Source organism: Rutilus rutilus (assembly GCF_951802725.1).
Source record: "Rutilus rutilus genome assembly, chromosome: 16".
Lineage (NCBI taxonomy): Eukaryota > Metazoa > Chordata > Actinopteri > Cypriniformes > Leuciscidae > Rutilus > Rutilus rutilus.
Genome location: NC_140224.1, coordinates 34,387,936 through 34,404,636, shown reverse-complemented (window position 1 = coordinate 34,404,636; position 16,701 = coordinate 34,387,936). Strand labels below are relative to the sequence as shown.

Here is a 16,701-nt window from a genome sequence, read left to right as displayed (position 1 = left end):
AATCACATCTCTCCAATAGAAGTTTCAAAGTTATTGGTGAACATTGGTCTGAGGCCGCTCCTTTATCGTGTGGTGTTCCCCAGGGATCCATCTTAGCTCCTATTCCTTTTTCCATTATATATGCTCCCATCGGGTTCTATTTTTAGGAAGCATGGTCTGTCGTTCCATTGCTATGCAGATGACACTGCATTCTAATGGTCTGGAGCTAGCCTACTTATGACCAGTTTGTCTGATGTGAAGGCCTGGCTGTCTTTAAATTTTCTTAAGGTTAATGAATGAAATAATTGTGTTTGGTCTGTCAGATTCTCTTAGTACACCAAAAATAAATCTCAAATCTAAGACATAAATACAGTGGTCAGATCATGCTTCTTTCAGCTTTGACTTCTAGCAAAAGTAAAACCTATTCTGTCGATATCTTTTTTTTTTTTGTGGAAAAAAGTAATTCATGCTTTTATTCCATCTAGATTGGATTACTGTAACTTGCTTTATTTTGGTTTTATATCATATATATATATATATATATATATATAAAACCAAAATAAAGCGAGTTACAGTAATTTAAATAATAATTGAAATATTAATTTTAGAAATATTATCTATTCTATAAATATTATATATATATATAATATTTATAGAATAGATAATATTTCTAAAATTAATATTTCAGTTATTCACTCAAATAGTCATTAATAAATAAAATAAAATATATATCATGCCATAAGAGTGCAAAAATTCATAGAACTTCCATCAAACATTACTACTTTTGCTGTTATATAAAGTTTCTCATACCAAGCTAAAACATTTTGATTATACCATTCACCCTTAGTGCTCGACCAATTTCACAAGCTCCATTTTACAGCATGGAAAAGCTGTCCCAGCTGTCGGACCAGCACTAAACTAACACTAACCAGTAGAGGACTCATCTTGATCTCAGGCTCAATGCAGGAAGGGTTCCCTCTTATAAAAACACCGCCGGACAACGTGAACTTAAGTGATGACAAGCATAAACTAGTCAGTAAATTATGGTCTTAGCTGGTCTTTCCAGGAAGTCTCCCCTGTTCTACAAGATCTTGTTTGTGATCCCCAACTACCCAGTAAACCACTAATGGTTCACTTTGAAAACACCTGCAGCTCTGAGACAGCATCTCCCTGTGAAACAGCCACTCAGCATGTTCATATCCAGCTGCTGGACTGCATTTGATTATTTATGAAAATCAGCGCCACGGGCGACATGCTGATGACTCTCCACATGAACTAAGAGCTCAAACAGACGCGGTGTAAAAAACACTGGCCGCAGTCCAGATAGAGACAGAGATAAAGATGCGGGAGAGAAACACACAGGTTTTTGCCTCCAGAGGTTCTTCATGAGAGCATGGAGATCCCATCGCTACAACGACAACGAGCGTCCTTACACTGGAATCAAATGTTTGACACAGGTCTTCTGTGTGCCTTAAGGAAAAAGAATTAAAGTTAATCCGAGACGGATGATGAGGAACACCCAATGACAGGCCCTTCTCCATCTTCAGCGGGAGAAAACAGGAAATTGTCAGTTGGATCCACGAGTGCAGGCTTATTGTGAATAATGAAATAATCAACTGATACAGATGAATGTAATCAGTGGTGTCATTAACATCATGTTGGGATAAAGGACTGAAAACACACTGGGATTTACTATAATACCCCCAAAGAGCCTTGTGTTTCTTTGAACGAGTTCATGCAAGCTTGTAGCAGAGTTAATATATATAACATTTCTTTCTTTCTTTCTTTTCTCTGCTCACCAGGGTTCTGCAAAATTCAGAACTGGAAAATTCAAGCATGAATCTGACTCCACAGGAAGTTGAATTGAAATGACAGGAATTTAGTATTTTGATTCACAAACAAACAACTATCTATCTATCTATCTATCTATCTATCTATCTATCTATCTATCTATCTATCTATCTATCTATCTATCATGTCTGGAGCACAAGCACACAATGTTAGGAAAATGTTTGCATCTCAACCTTCAGTATGAGAAACAGTCACGGTGATGCTGACTCTAGAAACATAATCTCTGAGCATCATTCTCTAACCGCTCTTATCTCATTAACGTTCCTTTCCACGTTGTGATCGTGGTGTGAGTGTTTAATCTGGCCGACCTCCAGTCCGAACAGCTCAGCCTGCAAGACGACACTAAACAAACACACACCGAGCCCTGCAGGTCTAAAGAAGATCAGCACACAAGACCTGTGATTTCTGCCTGCAACAAAGCAATGGGTTACTCCTATAACATCATCTTCAACTGAGAGAGAATGATAAGTATAAGAGTTTGTAATAAGCCCAGATTCAGCGAAGAGCTGCGGTCAAAGATTGCAATTCCAGTCAACATGAAATCACAATTTACGCAATGTTCTTTCTTAAGGGGGTCATATAATGCTATTTTCGTACAAGCTAATATGATTCTTTAGGGTCTAAATTAAAAGTTTGTAATATACTTTAATTAAAAATTCTCATTAGTATTGTAACAAAACACTAATTTTACCTGGTCAAAAACAGCTCTGTTTTCAGCACGCCGTTTAAGTGCATGTGTCTTTAAATGATAATGAGCTTTGCTCACCCCGCCCCTCCGTTCTGTGCATACTGCGTATACAGTTTTAATAACACAATAACCATAACACGTTGTTCATTATAAACGTGGGATTATGAATTATATTGAGAACGTCGTACATAGAAAACATGCCGTAATGTACCCTGAGTGTAAACAGCCGCATTCATCGTGAAGCGTGCAGCTAGCGATTTGCAAAGATTAATATAAATATTAATATAAAGGTTAATAAAACGTTACACTTTTTTGTATGATTTTTATCATTTTATGATGGTTGTGTACAGGCACTGCCAACACACATTTCAGTACAATCAACTTGTAAAAGTGCATGTACCATTATATGACCCCTTTAAAGCTGCTGTAAACGACTTGTATTGTGAAAAGAGATTTCCTGCAACTTCATAAATTATTACTTCTATGAGTCCGTTTTGGACTTTCTGCGAGAGAGCGCCCTCCGGCTTCCAGTATGAATGAAACACATCGCCTCGTTTTGGATAAAGAATAAAACGCCAGGTCATGCATAGACTATCATGTCTCTTTGAATTTAAATCTAGATTTATTACTATTGGCTCATGAAACCTCTAGTGAACACACTTGCCCAAAACCGTGCAGGGGATGAATTTATGTTTTATATGACCCCTTTAATACATGTTCTTGGTCTTATTATGCACAACTAGTGCACATTATTAAGAGCAACAAATGTTTATAAAAAGAACTTGCTCCTTCTGACTGAATTAACATCCACTTTTTACAATCCCAACAATCCTCCTGATGAATTAAATCAAGCCCTTGTTTCGCTCAGAGATGGATCAGGTTAAAGAAGTAAAAAAGGGTTGCAAATAATTTGTGTTGATATTAAAATGCCCTCCATGTTACATTAGAGGTTCTTTAGTTCTTTGAAGCGCCAGAATATAGATGGCTTTCTAAAGAAAAAGGGTTCTCTTATGGCACTGAGAAGTAAAAACACTTTTTCGTTCCAACTATAGTCTTTATCGTGTCAAAACTGCACAACTTAAACTCCTGCACGTTCTTCAGGGCTTCTGTAAATGTTGCAGCACCATGCAAAATACAAAGTGTGTATAGAACAGAAAGAAAAGAGCCTGGAGAATTAATGCATTCAAACACTTTCCCTGATGACATCCCTGGGCAGGACAAAGTGAAAGTGATGCCCCCTGCTGGGCGGTCAGTGTGACCTCTGCAGTCCTCTGACTACTAAACTACTGATCATATGTTGGACTTTGAGAAGTGTCTACGCACGGAAGAACTTATCTGGGGTATTTTTTTGGGCAGGGGGTCTGGTGTGTTTGCTGGACATCTGAGGTCTCTAGAGCCACCTGCCCTTGGCACACTGATCCAGCAGCATATGCCCATTGAGAAGAGCCAGGAGCCACACAGATAACCTCATGTGACATTTAGACGAAGCCAGGTCACATGGGCAGCTCTGCTGCTCAAAAAGATCATGACATCATCCCTACAGGATCAACACAATGCGTTTGCTTGTCAGAAATGCCCAGAGCTGATGATGTCTTGCTATTCTCTGCTTTTCAACAGTTACGCTGAAAACCACTATCATTTTATACACAAGTTTACACAATATTCTGATCCTAATTCTTACAGACCCCATGACATTCCCATCACTGTCTTTCTCTCTCTCTCTCTCTCTCTCTCTCTCTCTCTCTCTCTCTCTCTCTCTCTCTCTCTCTCTGCATTTCCTGTTGAAACCTGTAAGTTAATGTAGTGTATATAAAAAAGGCTTGTTGCTTTTGAAAGCAGCAAATAGCCTTTGGTTTATATCACACATCACAGCCTTCTAAAACTACAATTTATGACATTTTCAATGTACAAAAGCAATGAAGACACGTTCAGAACATTTGCATCACCTATAAACCATTATTTGATACATGCTATTACCAGATAGACAAAGTTGCATTCATTAATTCCCTTTCTACAGAGCATTTTAGTGGACAAAATGTATATACCCATAGAAAACAAGATGCAATAATATTCAGATAATTTCACTGCATGCTATATTGAAATGAAGAAGAAATTATAGGATGCAAATAGTAGCATTGTCATTTTTTAGTTGCACCATAAAATAATTTTTACTAAATACTTGATTATTTTTTATTTTACACTACAATAGTATTGTTACAATATATTTCTTATTTTGTTTAATATTTTTTATAAATAATCACAATTATTATTATTATTATTATTATTATTATTTTATAGCAATATTTTATGGTTACTGACGAGGTTTAAGTAGTTTGTTGTAAAGCATCACCACCCAAATCTTTTAAGCTTTTCCCAAAATGTTCAGCCCTAAACGTGTTTTAAAATAATTTTTATGTTCTATGCAGATTCCCTTCCCAACAGAATCGTCATCAAAATCTTACTAGAATTATTAATTCTTTCCAAATATAGCTGGTGAAAATTCCTGTATTTTTTTATGTTGCAATTTATAGTGCAGAAAAACTAATATATTATATATAACTAAATATTCCAACATCGTGCAGGCCTCAAAGACTAGGGGCCCTATTTTAACGATCTGAAATGCAAGTATCAAGCGCAAAACGCAAGTAACTTTGTGGGTGGATCTCGGCTGTTGCTATTATACCGGCGGGATAAATGACTCTTGCGCCCGACGCAAATCTAAAATGGGTTGGTCTGAAGTAGCTACATTACTCATAGGTGTGGTTTGGGCGTAACGTGAAATAAACCAATCAGAGCATCATCTCACATTCCCTTTAAGAGCAGGCGCGCTTGTTCCATGGTGGATTGCTATTATAACGGTGGATTTGCCAGGCGCACACCAGGAGCGGTTCACAGCCGAGGAGACCGACGTTCTCGTCAGGGCCGTAAAACACAGAGAAGTGACATTGTATGGGGACGGGAGAAACACACCCAAATTAGCTTCAGTTAAACAGGTGTATAATAATTTGGGTAAATGTGTAAGCTATGTATGCCTATTTTTTCACATCTTCATGGACACCACAATGATTTCCCTCGTGTGTTAATATTTTTCCTTTTCTAAAAAGAGAACTGCTGCGTCTGTGTGGAGTAGAGAAGTAAAGTGTATGCGCGTTGTGCACACGCTACATTATGGCCAAGCATGCGCCCTTAAAATAGCATCTGAATAACGCGCCACTGACTTTAGACTAGGTTTTTCCTGGTCTGTGACGGAATTGTTTTCTGAAACTGCAAAATAGCACCAGGGAACGTTTGCGCCGGAACACGCCTCCTCTTTTCGCTGAACCGCCCCCGGGAGCGCAAGTTCATTCCCTAATTTACCGACGTGCGTCTGTGGAGGGAAAAGTCCGCTGTGCGTCGGGTGCAAAATAGGAATCATACATGCGTCGGTGTACAAAGTCAATTGCGCTGGGTGTAAGATAGGGCCCTAGATTTTGCATGTGTGCATTTACTACAAAATACTTTGAGAAATGCACTAGCATATACTGCAGATATCTGCTTTAAAGTTAAGCCACATGGAGTAAAACAACACAAAATGTGATGGGGTCTGTAGTGCATTACTATCTCCCTGCTGTGCAACTGCTCTACTAAAGATATTCAAGGCCACACATGACGGATCGAGCATGCTTTGGATAAAGCTCGCTCTCACACCTTTATCCAAGTGATGGATCACTTCCACTGGGTCTTTTTGCTTCAGTCTCTGGGTCACACCTGTGTACACCGCGAGCTCCACTCGTGCATGAAGACCCCCTGAGACCACCTAAACCGTGAGTTAAGGAGCACGCAGCAGACCTCTGCATCAGAGGGCCCAATGATCCGTGATTCCCAGCACCTCAGATTTACACATCCTCACGGACACGAGGGGAAATTAGCCATGCTGAAGGCTGAAGCCTCAGCGTAGGTCTGTGATGTGAGACTGAAACTCCTTCAAAATGCAGCAGACGTCCCGTATGAGGGCGTTTAATCCCAGAGAGGGTCCCTAATGACGGGTGAGACGGCACTGGATTCATGATTAATCACATCACAGGCCTTGATTCCCCACATCAAGGGCACCACAGCTACATCTTGAAACATGATGAGAAACTCAAACTAGAAAAAGCTGGAATGAAACACAATTACTTCTGTCCAACTTGACTGAGTTAAATGCAACTAATTGTTTATTCCACAATAAAAAGTTGTTGAGTTTAAATCCTAATGAAGGATTTTATGGAGCCAAACGGACACTTGCAGACCACTAAAGGCCAGTGTGATCTGAAGAGTCTTTACAACTTTAAAGTAATTCAATGATGTGTTAATGGTGCTGTAAAACAGGGAGCTTCAAACTGGTGTCTAGGAGCTCCCGGGGAATTAAAGGGGTCATATGATGCGATTTCTTTAGTGTGTTATGTAGCTGTTTGTGCATGTATAAGATCTGCAGAGTTACACATCTCAAAGTCTGAAACCCAAGTCTGTTTTATTTTAGACAGTAGGAAAGAATCTAGGATAAAATAGATAGTAGAAATCAAAAGATTATGAAGAAAAAAGTTTTTTTGATTCTGAAGATACAGAATTTGTTGCTGACAATCCCATTCAGCCTTCTAAAGACTTATCAGTATTATCAATTAATAATAATAATAATAACTTATTCTATAGACAAATCAAAACAAAAGCCAAACACTATTTTAATATTCAAAATAATTACACATAGAAAAATAGAAAAAAATGCATTAAGAAGAAAGTAAATAAGATCCATTATGACTTCATGCTGACTCTCCACTTTCAAGTGGAAAAACAGCTTTTACTTCTCAGAACTCTGAATTTATAATGCTTCTTTGAAACACACCACCTTGAACATTTATAATTAAAACCAAGTGTCAGCTAAAAAAATGTTCATCACAACTTCATGAAGGATCCCACAGACGCCATTGAGGCTCAAACCGGCTTTTAGGACTGTTTTAACGGTTCGTGCACACTGTTGACAGAGGAAGAAAATAAGATGCCAAAAGTAAAAATCATTCATTTTCTCCACAACTAAAATCATCATTACCAAACTCCTCAGCAGCAGCAGCTCAGTTCTATAATTCACGGCGAATTATGCAGCCACGATCAAGCTACAGTCTTAAACTACTTATTTATTTGTATATATTACAATATTTTGTCATTTTATTCTTATAACCATGACTTAAAGTCAATAGCTTGTTCTGCACATTTATATAATTCAATAGCATTCCTGTAACTCAATCAGTGGATCATGATGCTTGCAACGCCATGGTCACGAGTTCCATTCCCAAGGAATGCATGAACTGATAAATGTAAACCTTGAATGCAATGCAAGTTGCTTTGAATAACAGCGTATGTCAAATGCATGAATGAAATGAATTCATGAGTATATGTCTTTGTCTTTGTCTAAAATCTAATACTTTGAAATGAAGCACATGAAATATTGTGATTTATCTCAGAGCTGACTGTTTGGTTAAAGTCTTTGAATTCCTTGTAAAGAAAAAAATAAGAAATACACTTAAAGGAAGAGGTGGGCGGTCAATGTTGCGCTTTATTGAGAACATAATTGGCCCTGAGCTTCATTGAGAAGGTAAAACGCTCTGGAAGGGGTCAGTTGAGTTTAAATGTTCTCTCTCTCTCTCTGTGTGTGTGTGTGTCAGGCAGTCATGCGTGCAGACATCTTCTGTAGTGTTTAACCTATACATGTGTGCAGCTGTCTGTCACTGCACAGGATCCGTCTCTCTCTCCTCCTCTCCGTCTGTCTTTCATTAACCCCCCCACACTCTCAACTGTCTGTTTTTCCAGGGCGTCTCTTGCTTTCTCTCCCTCAACAGTCCAGCAGGGTGTATGATATGAACAGCTGCCGGTTCTCCTGAAACTCTTTCTGGCAGTCACGCATTCACCAGCAGATACTCAATCCCATTCAGCTGTTTCCAGCTCTGCCATGATCCGTTTGGACGAGCACTTGCTCAGTCTGACCGTTGACGTACTGTACGCCTGAAACTGTCATTTGAGAATAGGACATGTGGCGAAAACGAACAGGCAGTGCGAATGTTAAACTCTACATGAAATGAAGAATGCAATTTGCACCGTAACGTGACCAAAAAACACACTCAAACTGAAAGAAAGTGACAGTTCACCCAAAAAATGAAACTGGTACTTAGAGCCAAAAAAGTTTCTTAAGAATCTATAAATGCATCGAAAACCATTAAAAAAATCAACATAAAGCAGCCGTTTGACACATTTTACCTTCAAAATGATTACCGTTCAAAAGTTTGTTCACCAAGGCTGTATTTATTTGATCAAATATAAAGTAAAAACTGTAATATTGTGAAATACTTTTAGAACTGACTTTATTTTAAACTGTAATTTATTCCTATGATGAAAGCTGAATGTACAGCATCATTACTCCAGTCTTCAGTGTCACATGATCCTTCAGAAATCATTCTAATATGATGATTTGCTGCTCAAGAAACATTTCTGATTATTATCAATGCTGAAATCAGTCGTTCTGCTTCATGTTTTAGTATAAAACCGTGATTTTCAGGATCCTATGATGAAAATAAAGTTCAAAAGAACAGCAGTTATTTACAATATAAATATTTTGTTACTTAATAAATGTCTTTACTGTCACTTTTCATCAATTTAATGCATCTTTGCTTATTAAAAGTATGAATTTACCCCAAACTTTTGAACGGTAGCCTATAGTGATTCAAAGTCAAGCAGGCATAAGCACCAAATCTCAAGCACTTATTGATATATGAGCATTAAATCAGTATCCACTCTGCTCTCTAGATTTCAGCATTTACATGGTCTTTAAAAAAAAAAAAAAAACATACAAACACCATATTGGCTGACAACAAATAGCGTGCATTGATGAATCATACGCAACAAGACTAGAAATGTGCATTACAGAAACAAATTAGGTCAATTTTGATTTCCTGTTGACTTTAATAATGCAAAATAACAGATGCTTCCGAATGGCATCTCCATGACCCTTCTGCATTTAACAACTGATCATACCCATAAACCGAACAATCTCTGCAGACGCCAGCTCATAAAAGCCCACCACTAAGGATTTCCAGTCATTTTCAGCCTCCAGCAGCCTTCATGCAGAACCACATGCTGGACTCCTGCAACACAGGCCTCGTGAGACCGCGGGGAGGCACCTGTTCTGATCAATTCACTCATTAGTCTTTAACAACGGCAGCCAGGTAACCACTTCCTGTCACTGCCACGCATATCTCACACCAGGGGGGATTGTGGGAAGACGAGCTGCTCTATTACTTTCCCAGAGGAAGTGAGTGCATGAAAATCTTAAAGGAACAGTGCACCCAAAAATGATTGGTTTTCTTTCTTCTGTGAAACACAAACAGGAGATGTGGAGTAGAATATCAGAGATTCTGTTTTCCATGCAATTAATGTGTATGCAAAAAAAAAAAAACGCCATAAAATAGTCCAACTTGTGCACAATGGTTCAAGACTTCTGAAGTCATAAGCTATTGGCTTTCACTTGTTATGTGACTGCGACATGATGTATTTAAAGGATTAGTTCACTTTCAAAAAATGTTTTTGCTGATAATTTACTCACCCCGATGTCATCCAAGATATCCATGTCTTTCTTTGTTCAGTTTTTGAAATTAAAGGGTTAGTTCACCCAAAAATGAAAATTCTGTCAGTAATTACTCACCCTCATGTTGTTCCAACCATGTAAGTCTTTCGTTCATCTTCGGATCACAAATTAAGATATTTTTGATGAAATCTGACAGCTGTCTCACTCTTCCATAGGCTTTCAGAGGGACCGAAACTCGCCGGCCCAGAATAGTTATTAAAAACATCGTTAAAATAGTCCAAGTGACTACAGTGGCAGTACATTAAGTTTATCATGCGACGACAATACTTTTTGTGCGGAAAAACAACAAAAATAACGACTTTATCCAAATATTAGTGTTCTTCAATGTGGGCCTCTGACGAGAGTTCACGGGAGCGCCAGGACGCATGCGCGAGAACTGAGATTACGGCGTTCTTCTTCTTCTGCTAACTTACTTGTTACTGGCTGCTCACTCCTTGGGAGTATTACCGCCATCTACTGTACAAGATGAAGCCCTCTGAAAGCCTATGGAAGAGTGAGACAGCTGTCAGATTTCATCAAAAATATCTTAATTTGTGATCCGAAGATGAAAGAAAGACTTACATGGTTGGAACAACATGAGGGTGAGTACTGACAGAATTTTCATTTTTGGGTGAACTAACCATTTAAGGTTTTTGAACCGAAATACTCAGACAAATAACTTAGACAGATGACGTGACGCGTGGCCTTTGTGATGACACAATGCGTCGCACATCTCAGAGATGGTACAAGACGGGCATTTGTGGTTAAAAAGTATATATATATATATATATTTTTTTTTAAATGACCGATCGTTTCGCTAGATAAGACCCTTATTTCTCGACTGGGATCGTGTCGAGAATTTTAAGTTGCATTGAGACGGACATTTGAACCTTCAAACCGTTGGTTGCCATTGAAGTCCATTATATGAAGAAAAAATCCTGGAATGTTTTCCTCAAAAACCTTAATTTCTTTTCGACTGAAGAAAGAAAGACATGGATATCTTGGATGACATCGGGGTGAGTAAATTATCAGCAACATTTTTTTTGAAAGTGAACTAATCCTTTAAAACTGTGACCGCGGATGAGATTTCAGAGCTACAGGGAAGATTTTCAGTGAATAACGACAGAAAGTTTTGGCCTTTTCCTCTTATAAAGTTATCATATGAATTCAATGACTTTATGCTCACCAAGGCTGCTTTTATTTGATCAAAAATACAGTAAAAACAGTAACATTGTGAAACATTATTACAATTTAAAATAGATGTTTTCTATTTGAACATATTGTAAACTGTAATTTATTCCTGTGATCAAAGCTGAATTTTCAGCATCATTACTCCAGTCTTCAGTGTCACATGATCCTTCAGAAATCATTCTAATATGATGATTTGCTGCTCAAGAAACATTTCTATTTAGTACATTTTTTAGGATTCTTTGATAAATATAACTTTCAAAAGAACAGCAGTCATTTGAAATAGATTTTATTTTTAACATTATAGGCTATGTCAGTGTCTTTAATGTCACTTTTGATCAATGTAATGCATTCTTACTGCATGTGTGTGTGTGTGTGTGTGTGTGTGTGTGTGTGTGTGTGTGTGTGTGTGTGTGTGTGTGTGTGTGTGTGTGTGTGTGTGTGTGTGTGTGTGTGTGTGTGTGTGTGTGTAAAAGCACTCTGGACCCTTTTGTGTTCCACAGAAGAAAGAAATTCAAGCACATTTAAATGACATGAGAGTGTGTAAATGATGACAGAAAGTTTTCATCTTTTGCTGAACTTTAACTTCAAACATGCCAACACAGTCACAGAGGTGGGAATGAACTCTCTGGTTTTCCCACACGGTGCGTCTGGAGGGAAAGCGTTTGTAGAAGACTCAGGGACAGTGTTCACACACACAGTAGTCGACACCCTCTCTCAAACACATGTTGGTAGCAGCGCTGCTTTGATCGTGTGTCTCTGTAACCTTGTTGTCACATCAACGGTTTCTGGTTTTACACCCCACTGTGACGGGCTCATCTCTCTTCCTCGTGTCTGTCTCTCTGTTCCTTCTCTTGACTTCCACCTCACATCTTTCCACACTCATCTTTCTGTGTTCCTCTGCACTTCCTTGCCACTATCTCCCTTTAATGACTCACAAATGACTAGGACAGTTCTTGTAATCGGCCAAAAAGTCAGGAACCATTCCAAAAGTGCCCCTATTATGCAATTTTTAAGGTACCTAATTTTGTTTTGTAGTCTTCTACAATATATATGCATCCAAGGTAAAAAAACAAAAATTTCCCAGTATATATATTGAAGCATCAGCTCTTTTCTCACAGTGTCTGAAATGGTTTGATCAAGGATTCGGTCTCTCTAAACCCCTCCTTTCCGTGAGTCTCAGATAAACTACAGTGTTTGAGGGCGGGACAAAGCAGACCCTGTTCGCCGACAGCCAATCAAGACCAGACACTGGCATTATGCAAATCTGTTACAAACATACGCAGGTTCAGCAGGAAGTGAGACTGGAGTTACTGACGACTCGTTTCAGGCCGTTCAGAATCACTTCTTTCTTTCGGGAGACAATAACTCCATTTGAAACTTTGCCGACCTTTTACATTCACAAACAGCTATATTACACACTATATGAAATGTAATTTCCCAAAAAGCATAATAGGGGCACTTTAAACTCAATACTTATCTATTTTAATCGATTGGAGCAGCTCTTGAGAAATGGAAACTTACTTTTTAAACATACATTAATGTAAATAATAATATGCAACCAAATATAGTCGAAATCGTTAATTGAAATCGTTAATATAACCAAATCGTTAATTGGAATCACTGCACATTATGTTTCAAATCTTTCTCTGCATAATTTCTGCTCTTGATGACAATGGTGGCTAATTTACCACCGTTTTACACTAGTACCAGTAACTGTAAACTATGATGGCAAGAGTGATTATATGATGCTCCACATCCCCCCGCCCCTCCGCCCCAACACACACCTGTTCTGTATAAGTGCTCTGATTTAATGGGGGTATCTTTGGCTGATCAAGCACCATGTCGCCCTAAACGTTGTGTCATTCATCAAATCTGCCACTGTTGCATGCAGCGGGTTAGTTTCATTAGTTCAGCCCCTGCGCTCACATCATATAATCACCCTGACTGCGTCCACCAAACCCGCTCATTTCATATCAGTTACCGGGTCTATGATAAATGAGCTTTTAACTATTACTGATCGTCTACATGCAATTAACTCAGCAGAGCACACAATAACATAATCATCACACGCACACAAATACATTTAGCATCAGGAGGCAAAGAGAGACTGATTGTTTTCTGTGTTAATTAAGAGCACTTTACCAGTGATGATGTGTTTAGAGACAGAGAGAGAGAGAGAGAGAGAGAGAGAGAGAGAGAGAGAGAGAGAGAGAGAGAGAGAGGAGAGTTACTCCTTATCTTAAAGTAAAACTTCAGCAAATGTTGCATTACAGTAATGAATTTTTTGCATTATTGTAATGAGAATCTGGGGGAGAAATGTGCCTAATTACTTATCATAAAAGTATACATTTATATATACATTATGTATATATATATTCACTTATGCATATATATATATATATATATATATATATATATCCTATTGCCCATAATAAGCTGCATTTTCCTGGGAAATCAAAATCAAAAGAAACAATAAATGATATTTTAAGTATGACAGGTTTTTGTGACATTCAACCATATTCAGCTGCCATGGAATCATCACCAAATAGTGTACAACTACTGACAAACCACAAAGTTATCAAAAATAGAATCCACCAGCAAAACACAAATATGTTCTGTTATTGCCTCTGTTAACAAGGCACAAAAATCCCCTAAAGTTGTTGTTCTGGAGAAACATCAGAGCATGTTCTTCATACAAAATGTGCAACAGTTAATCAGTTGTTCTGCTTTGAGAAAAAGAGACTTAATCTGCTCCCAAAACACACTGTGACAAAACCAAGTGAGCTTGTAGATGGTGTGTTGGATGTGGAAACTTCTAAATTAGGCTACTTGTCAAAGTCAAAACATTTGCAATTTACGGGTCAGATGAGGCAGAAACAGTGTCTTAAAGAAACAACTGTGCGGTTTCACTTATGTGTGCCCATGATGCCCAAAACTGCTGCTTGACTACGTAGACAGCGCAAAAGATTTGAGTCGCAGCCACACAGTCATGTGAAAGTTATAAGTGCATAAAGCAATTACACTTAAATGTGTGTTACCTGCTGTAAACAGCCTCCCGGCGCAGCAGACAGTCAGCACGGACACAACATGCGCGCAGACCGCGGGCAGGAGCGCACGCTTCGGGCTGTACCGGCTGGACATGGTGCCCGACGGGAATCCGCGTGGATCACGGCAGAACGACCATAATATAGAGCAGCGACGGCAGACACACGGCGGCTGAGGACTTCCGACACTTCCTGAAATCTGAGAGACTCTCAGGGCGTCAGGAGCGTTTAGACGCGCGCGCCGCACATCAGCTCTCCATTAACGCACGAGCCACATAAACTCAGGCAGGCTCCTGCAACGGTCTGCGCGCGCGCGCGTGTATGTGTGTGCGAGCGCGACGATGTCCTGACGCCTCTGATTTTGAATAAGTGTAAAAACGCAGCCTGGATCGGAAACGGCGGTAACAGTTTATAACAACTCTCGTTAATATTCGCTAACAAACAATATGCTTAACAGACCGTCTTTGCCTTGGTTGCAAGAGCCTTTGGCTAAAGAAGCATTTCTACAGTTATTGTCCAGCCCAAAACATATACTATATTCATTGAACTCACGTTTAGTCACTATATATAAGTTGTCATTTTTGGAACCTACTGTTAATTTGGGACAAAAAGCTCATGCAAAAGCAAAATAAATAAAAATAATTAAAAAATATAATAATAATTGACCTTTAAGCATTATATAATGTTGTTATAGATGTTATTAATGAAAGTTATTGTGTTTTCCATGCCAGAAGATAACACATGTCTGAAATGTATGACCCTGCTAAACCCTATCTTATGAATATTATTTTATGTGTGAAGCAGTGAGTTGAAAGGGCAAAGAACTTGGCATTGATCAGTTGAATCTAGTGTCAGTAATGTTTTAATTAAAGGATAATGATTAACTGAAATGGTCATCATGCCATTTAATCCCATAATTAGTATAGGACCAAGAATAGAATATTATAAAATATATAAATTGATTCAACATGACAAGTAATTCAGAGCCACGGTTACTTGTAATGCGTCATGTCATGTGAATGACCTTTAATGATGGCCTTAAATAAATAATTGAATAATGCTAACTCACAGTGCTGGTATTGGACCAGCATGCACTGCATTGCACATGCCGTTTGCGAATCTGTCCTGATTTACTGCAGCACAAACATGAAAAAAGCACACATCCATAATGAACCTGTGCATTATTCAAAAGCTGCATCACATAAACAACATGCAAAACCTCAGACTTCTAATGCAGGAACGATCCGAGTACAATGACAACATCCACAGCGTTTGCTGTGCAGCCACATCTTATTTCCAAAGAGCAAATACTGTGTGATTTCATCATTCTGTTCTTGCATTACCCCGATTTCAAAAGGCCAGACAGGAATGGATCCAAGAGACAGCAGAAATCCATTTGAAACACATCCTCAAAGACTGTCCTGTAGCTGGAAATAAAGAAACAGACTTTAACATCGAACCAACCCCCATTTAGACAGCGATTAGCTTTTCTCCAAGAAAAGCAGGACTGACTGTCAAGAGTAAGGGAATACGTCTGAATAACGGTATCTTTCTGGGATCCTCTGCACTTCCTTGCCTAAATCTCCCTTTAATGATAAATGACGGACAGTTCTTGTAAATTAATTGGACAAAAAGAGTCAGGAACCATTCCTAAAGTGCCCCAATTCCTAATTTTGTTTTGGAGGTCTTCGAGGAGGACGAGGTAAAATATTCACTGTTTGATTATAAAGGCCTATATTTGAGACTATAGACAATATCGTTCTGGCTATGAGACTAGTTTGAAGTAATCCCTTTTCTTTGCATAATGCTCTTTCCAGAGGTGGAAAGTCCAGGGGTCAGAAAGTAAAAGTCCTGCCATATGTTTAGTCCACCCATGAACTTAGCCAGCTGATTTCACTAATTAGTTCTAATTAGCTAGTATCTCCTGGCTGAAAAACTGTGCTAATTAGCAAATCCAGGTGATTGGAACAAAATACTGAGGAGGACTTTTACTTTCTGAACCTGGACTTTCCACCTCTGGCTCTTTCTTTTCACGTGTCATAGAATGGCTCTCGGAAGCACGCCTAAAACCCTTTTGATTTTCCCGGGGAAAACGTATCGAGTACTTCACGTGTGTGTGTGTGTGTGTTCCTGTAGTAAAAATCTACCATCAGCTCTTCATTGTTGAAGTCATTACTTACTTACTCATGTTAAAGGTGCTATAAGCGATGTTGGGTGACGTCACTTCTTGTTGACGTTCGAAGTATTGTCAAACAAAACGGAGGCTAGCTCGACCCTCCCTCCTCCTCATCCCAACCCTACCCTAACCCCCCCACCCCCTT

The 16,701-nt window shown here is 38.7% G+C and overlaps 1 protein-coding gene across 1 annotated transcript in view; it reads right to left on the bottom strand.

Moving 5' to 3' along the window:
- adam12a (ADAM metallopeptidase domain 12a) overlaps positions 1-14,657 on the bottom strand; it is a 108,304-nt gene extending 93,647 nt beyond the window's left edge. The window contains exon 1 of the mRNA XM_084434046.1: positions 14,375-14,657. Coding sequence (XP_084290172.1) covers positions 14,375-14,477 — 103 coding nt within the window. The 5' untranslated portion in view covers positions 14,478-14,657. The remainder of the gene's footprint in view (positions 1-14,374) is intronic.
- Between the last annotated feature and the right edge of the window lie 2,044 nt (positions 14,658-16,701).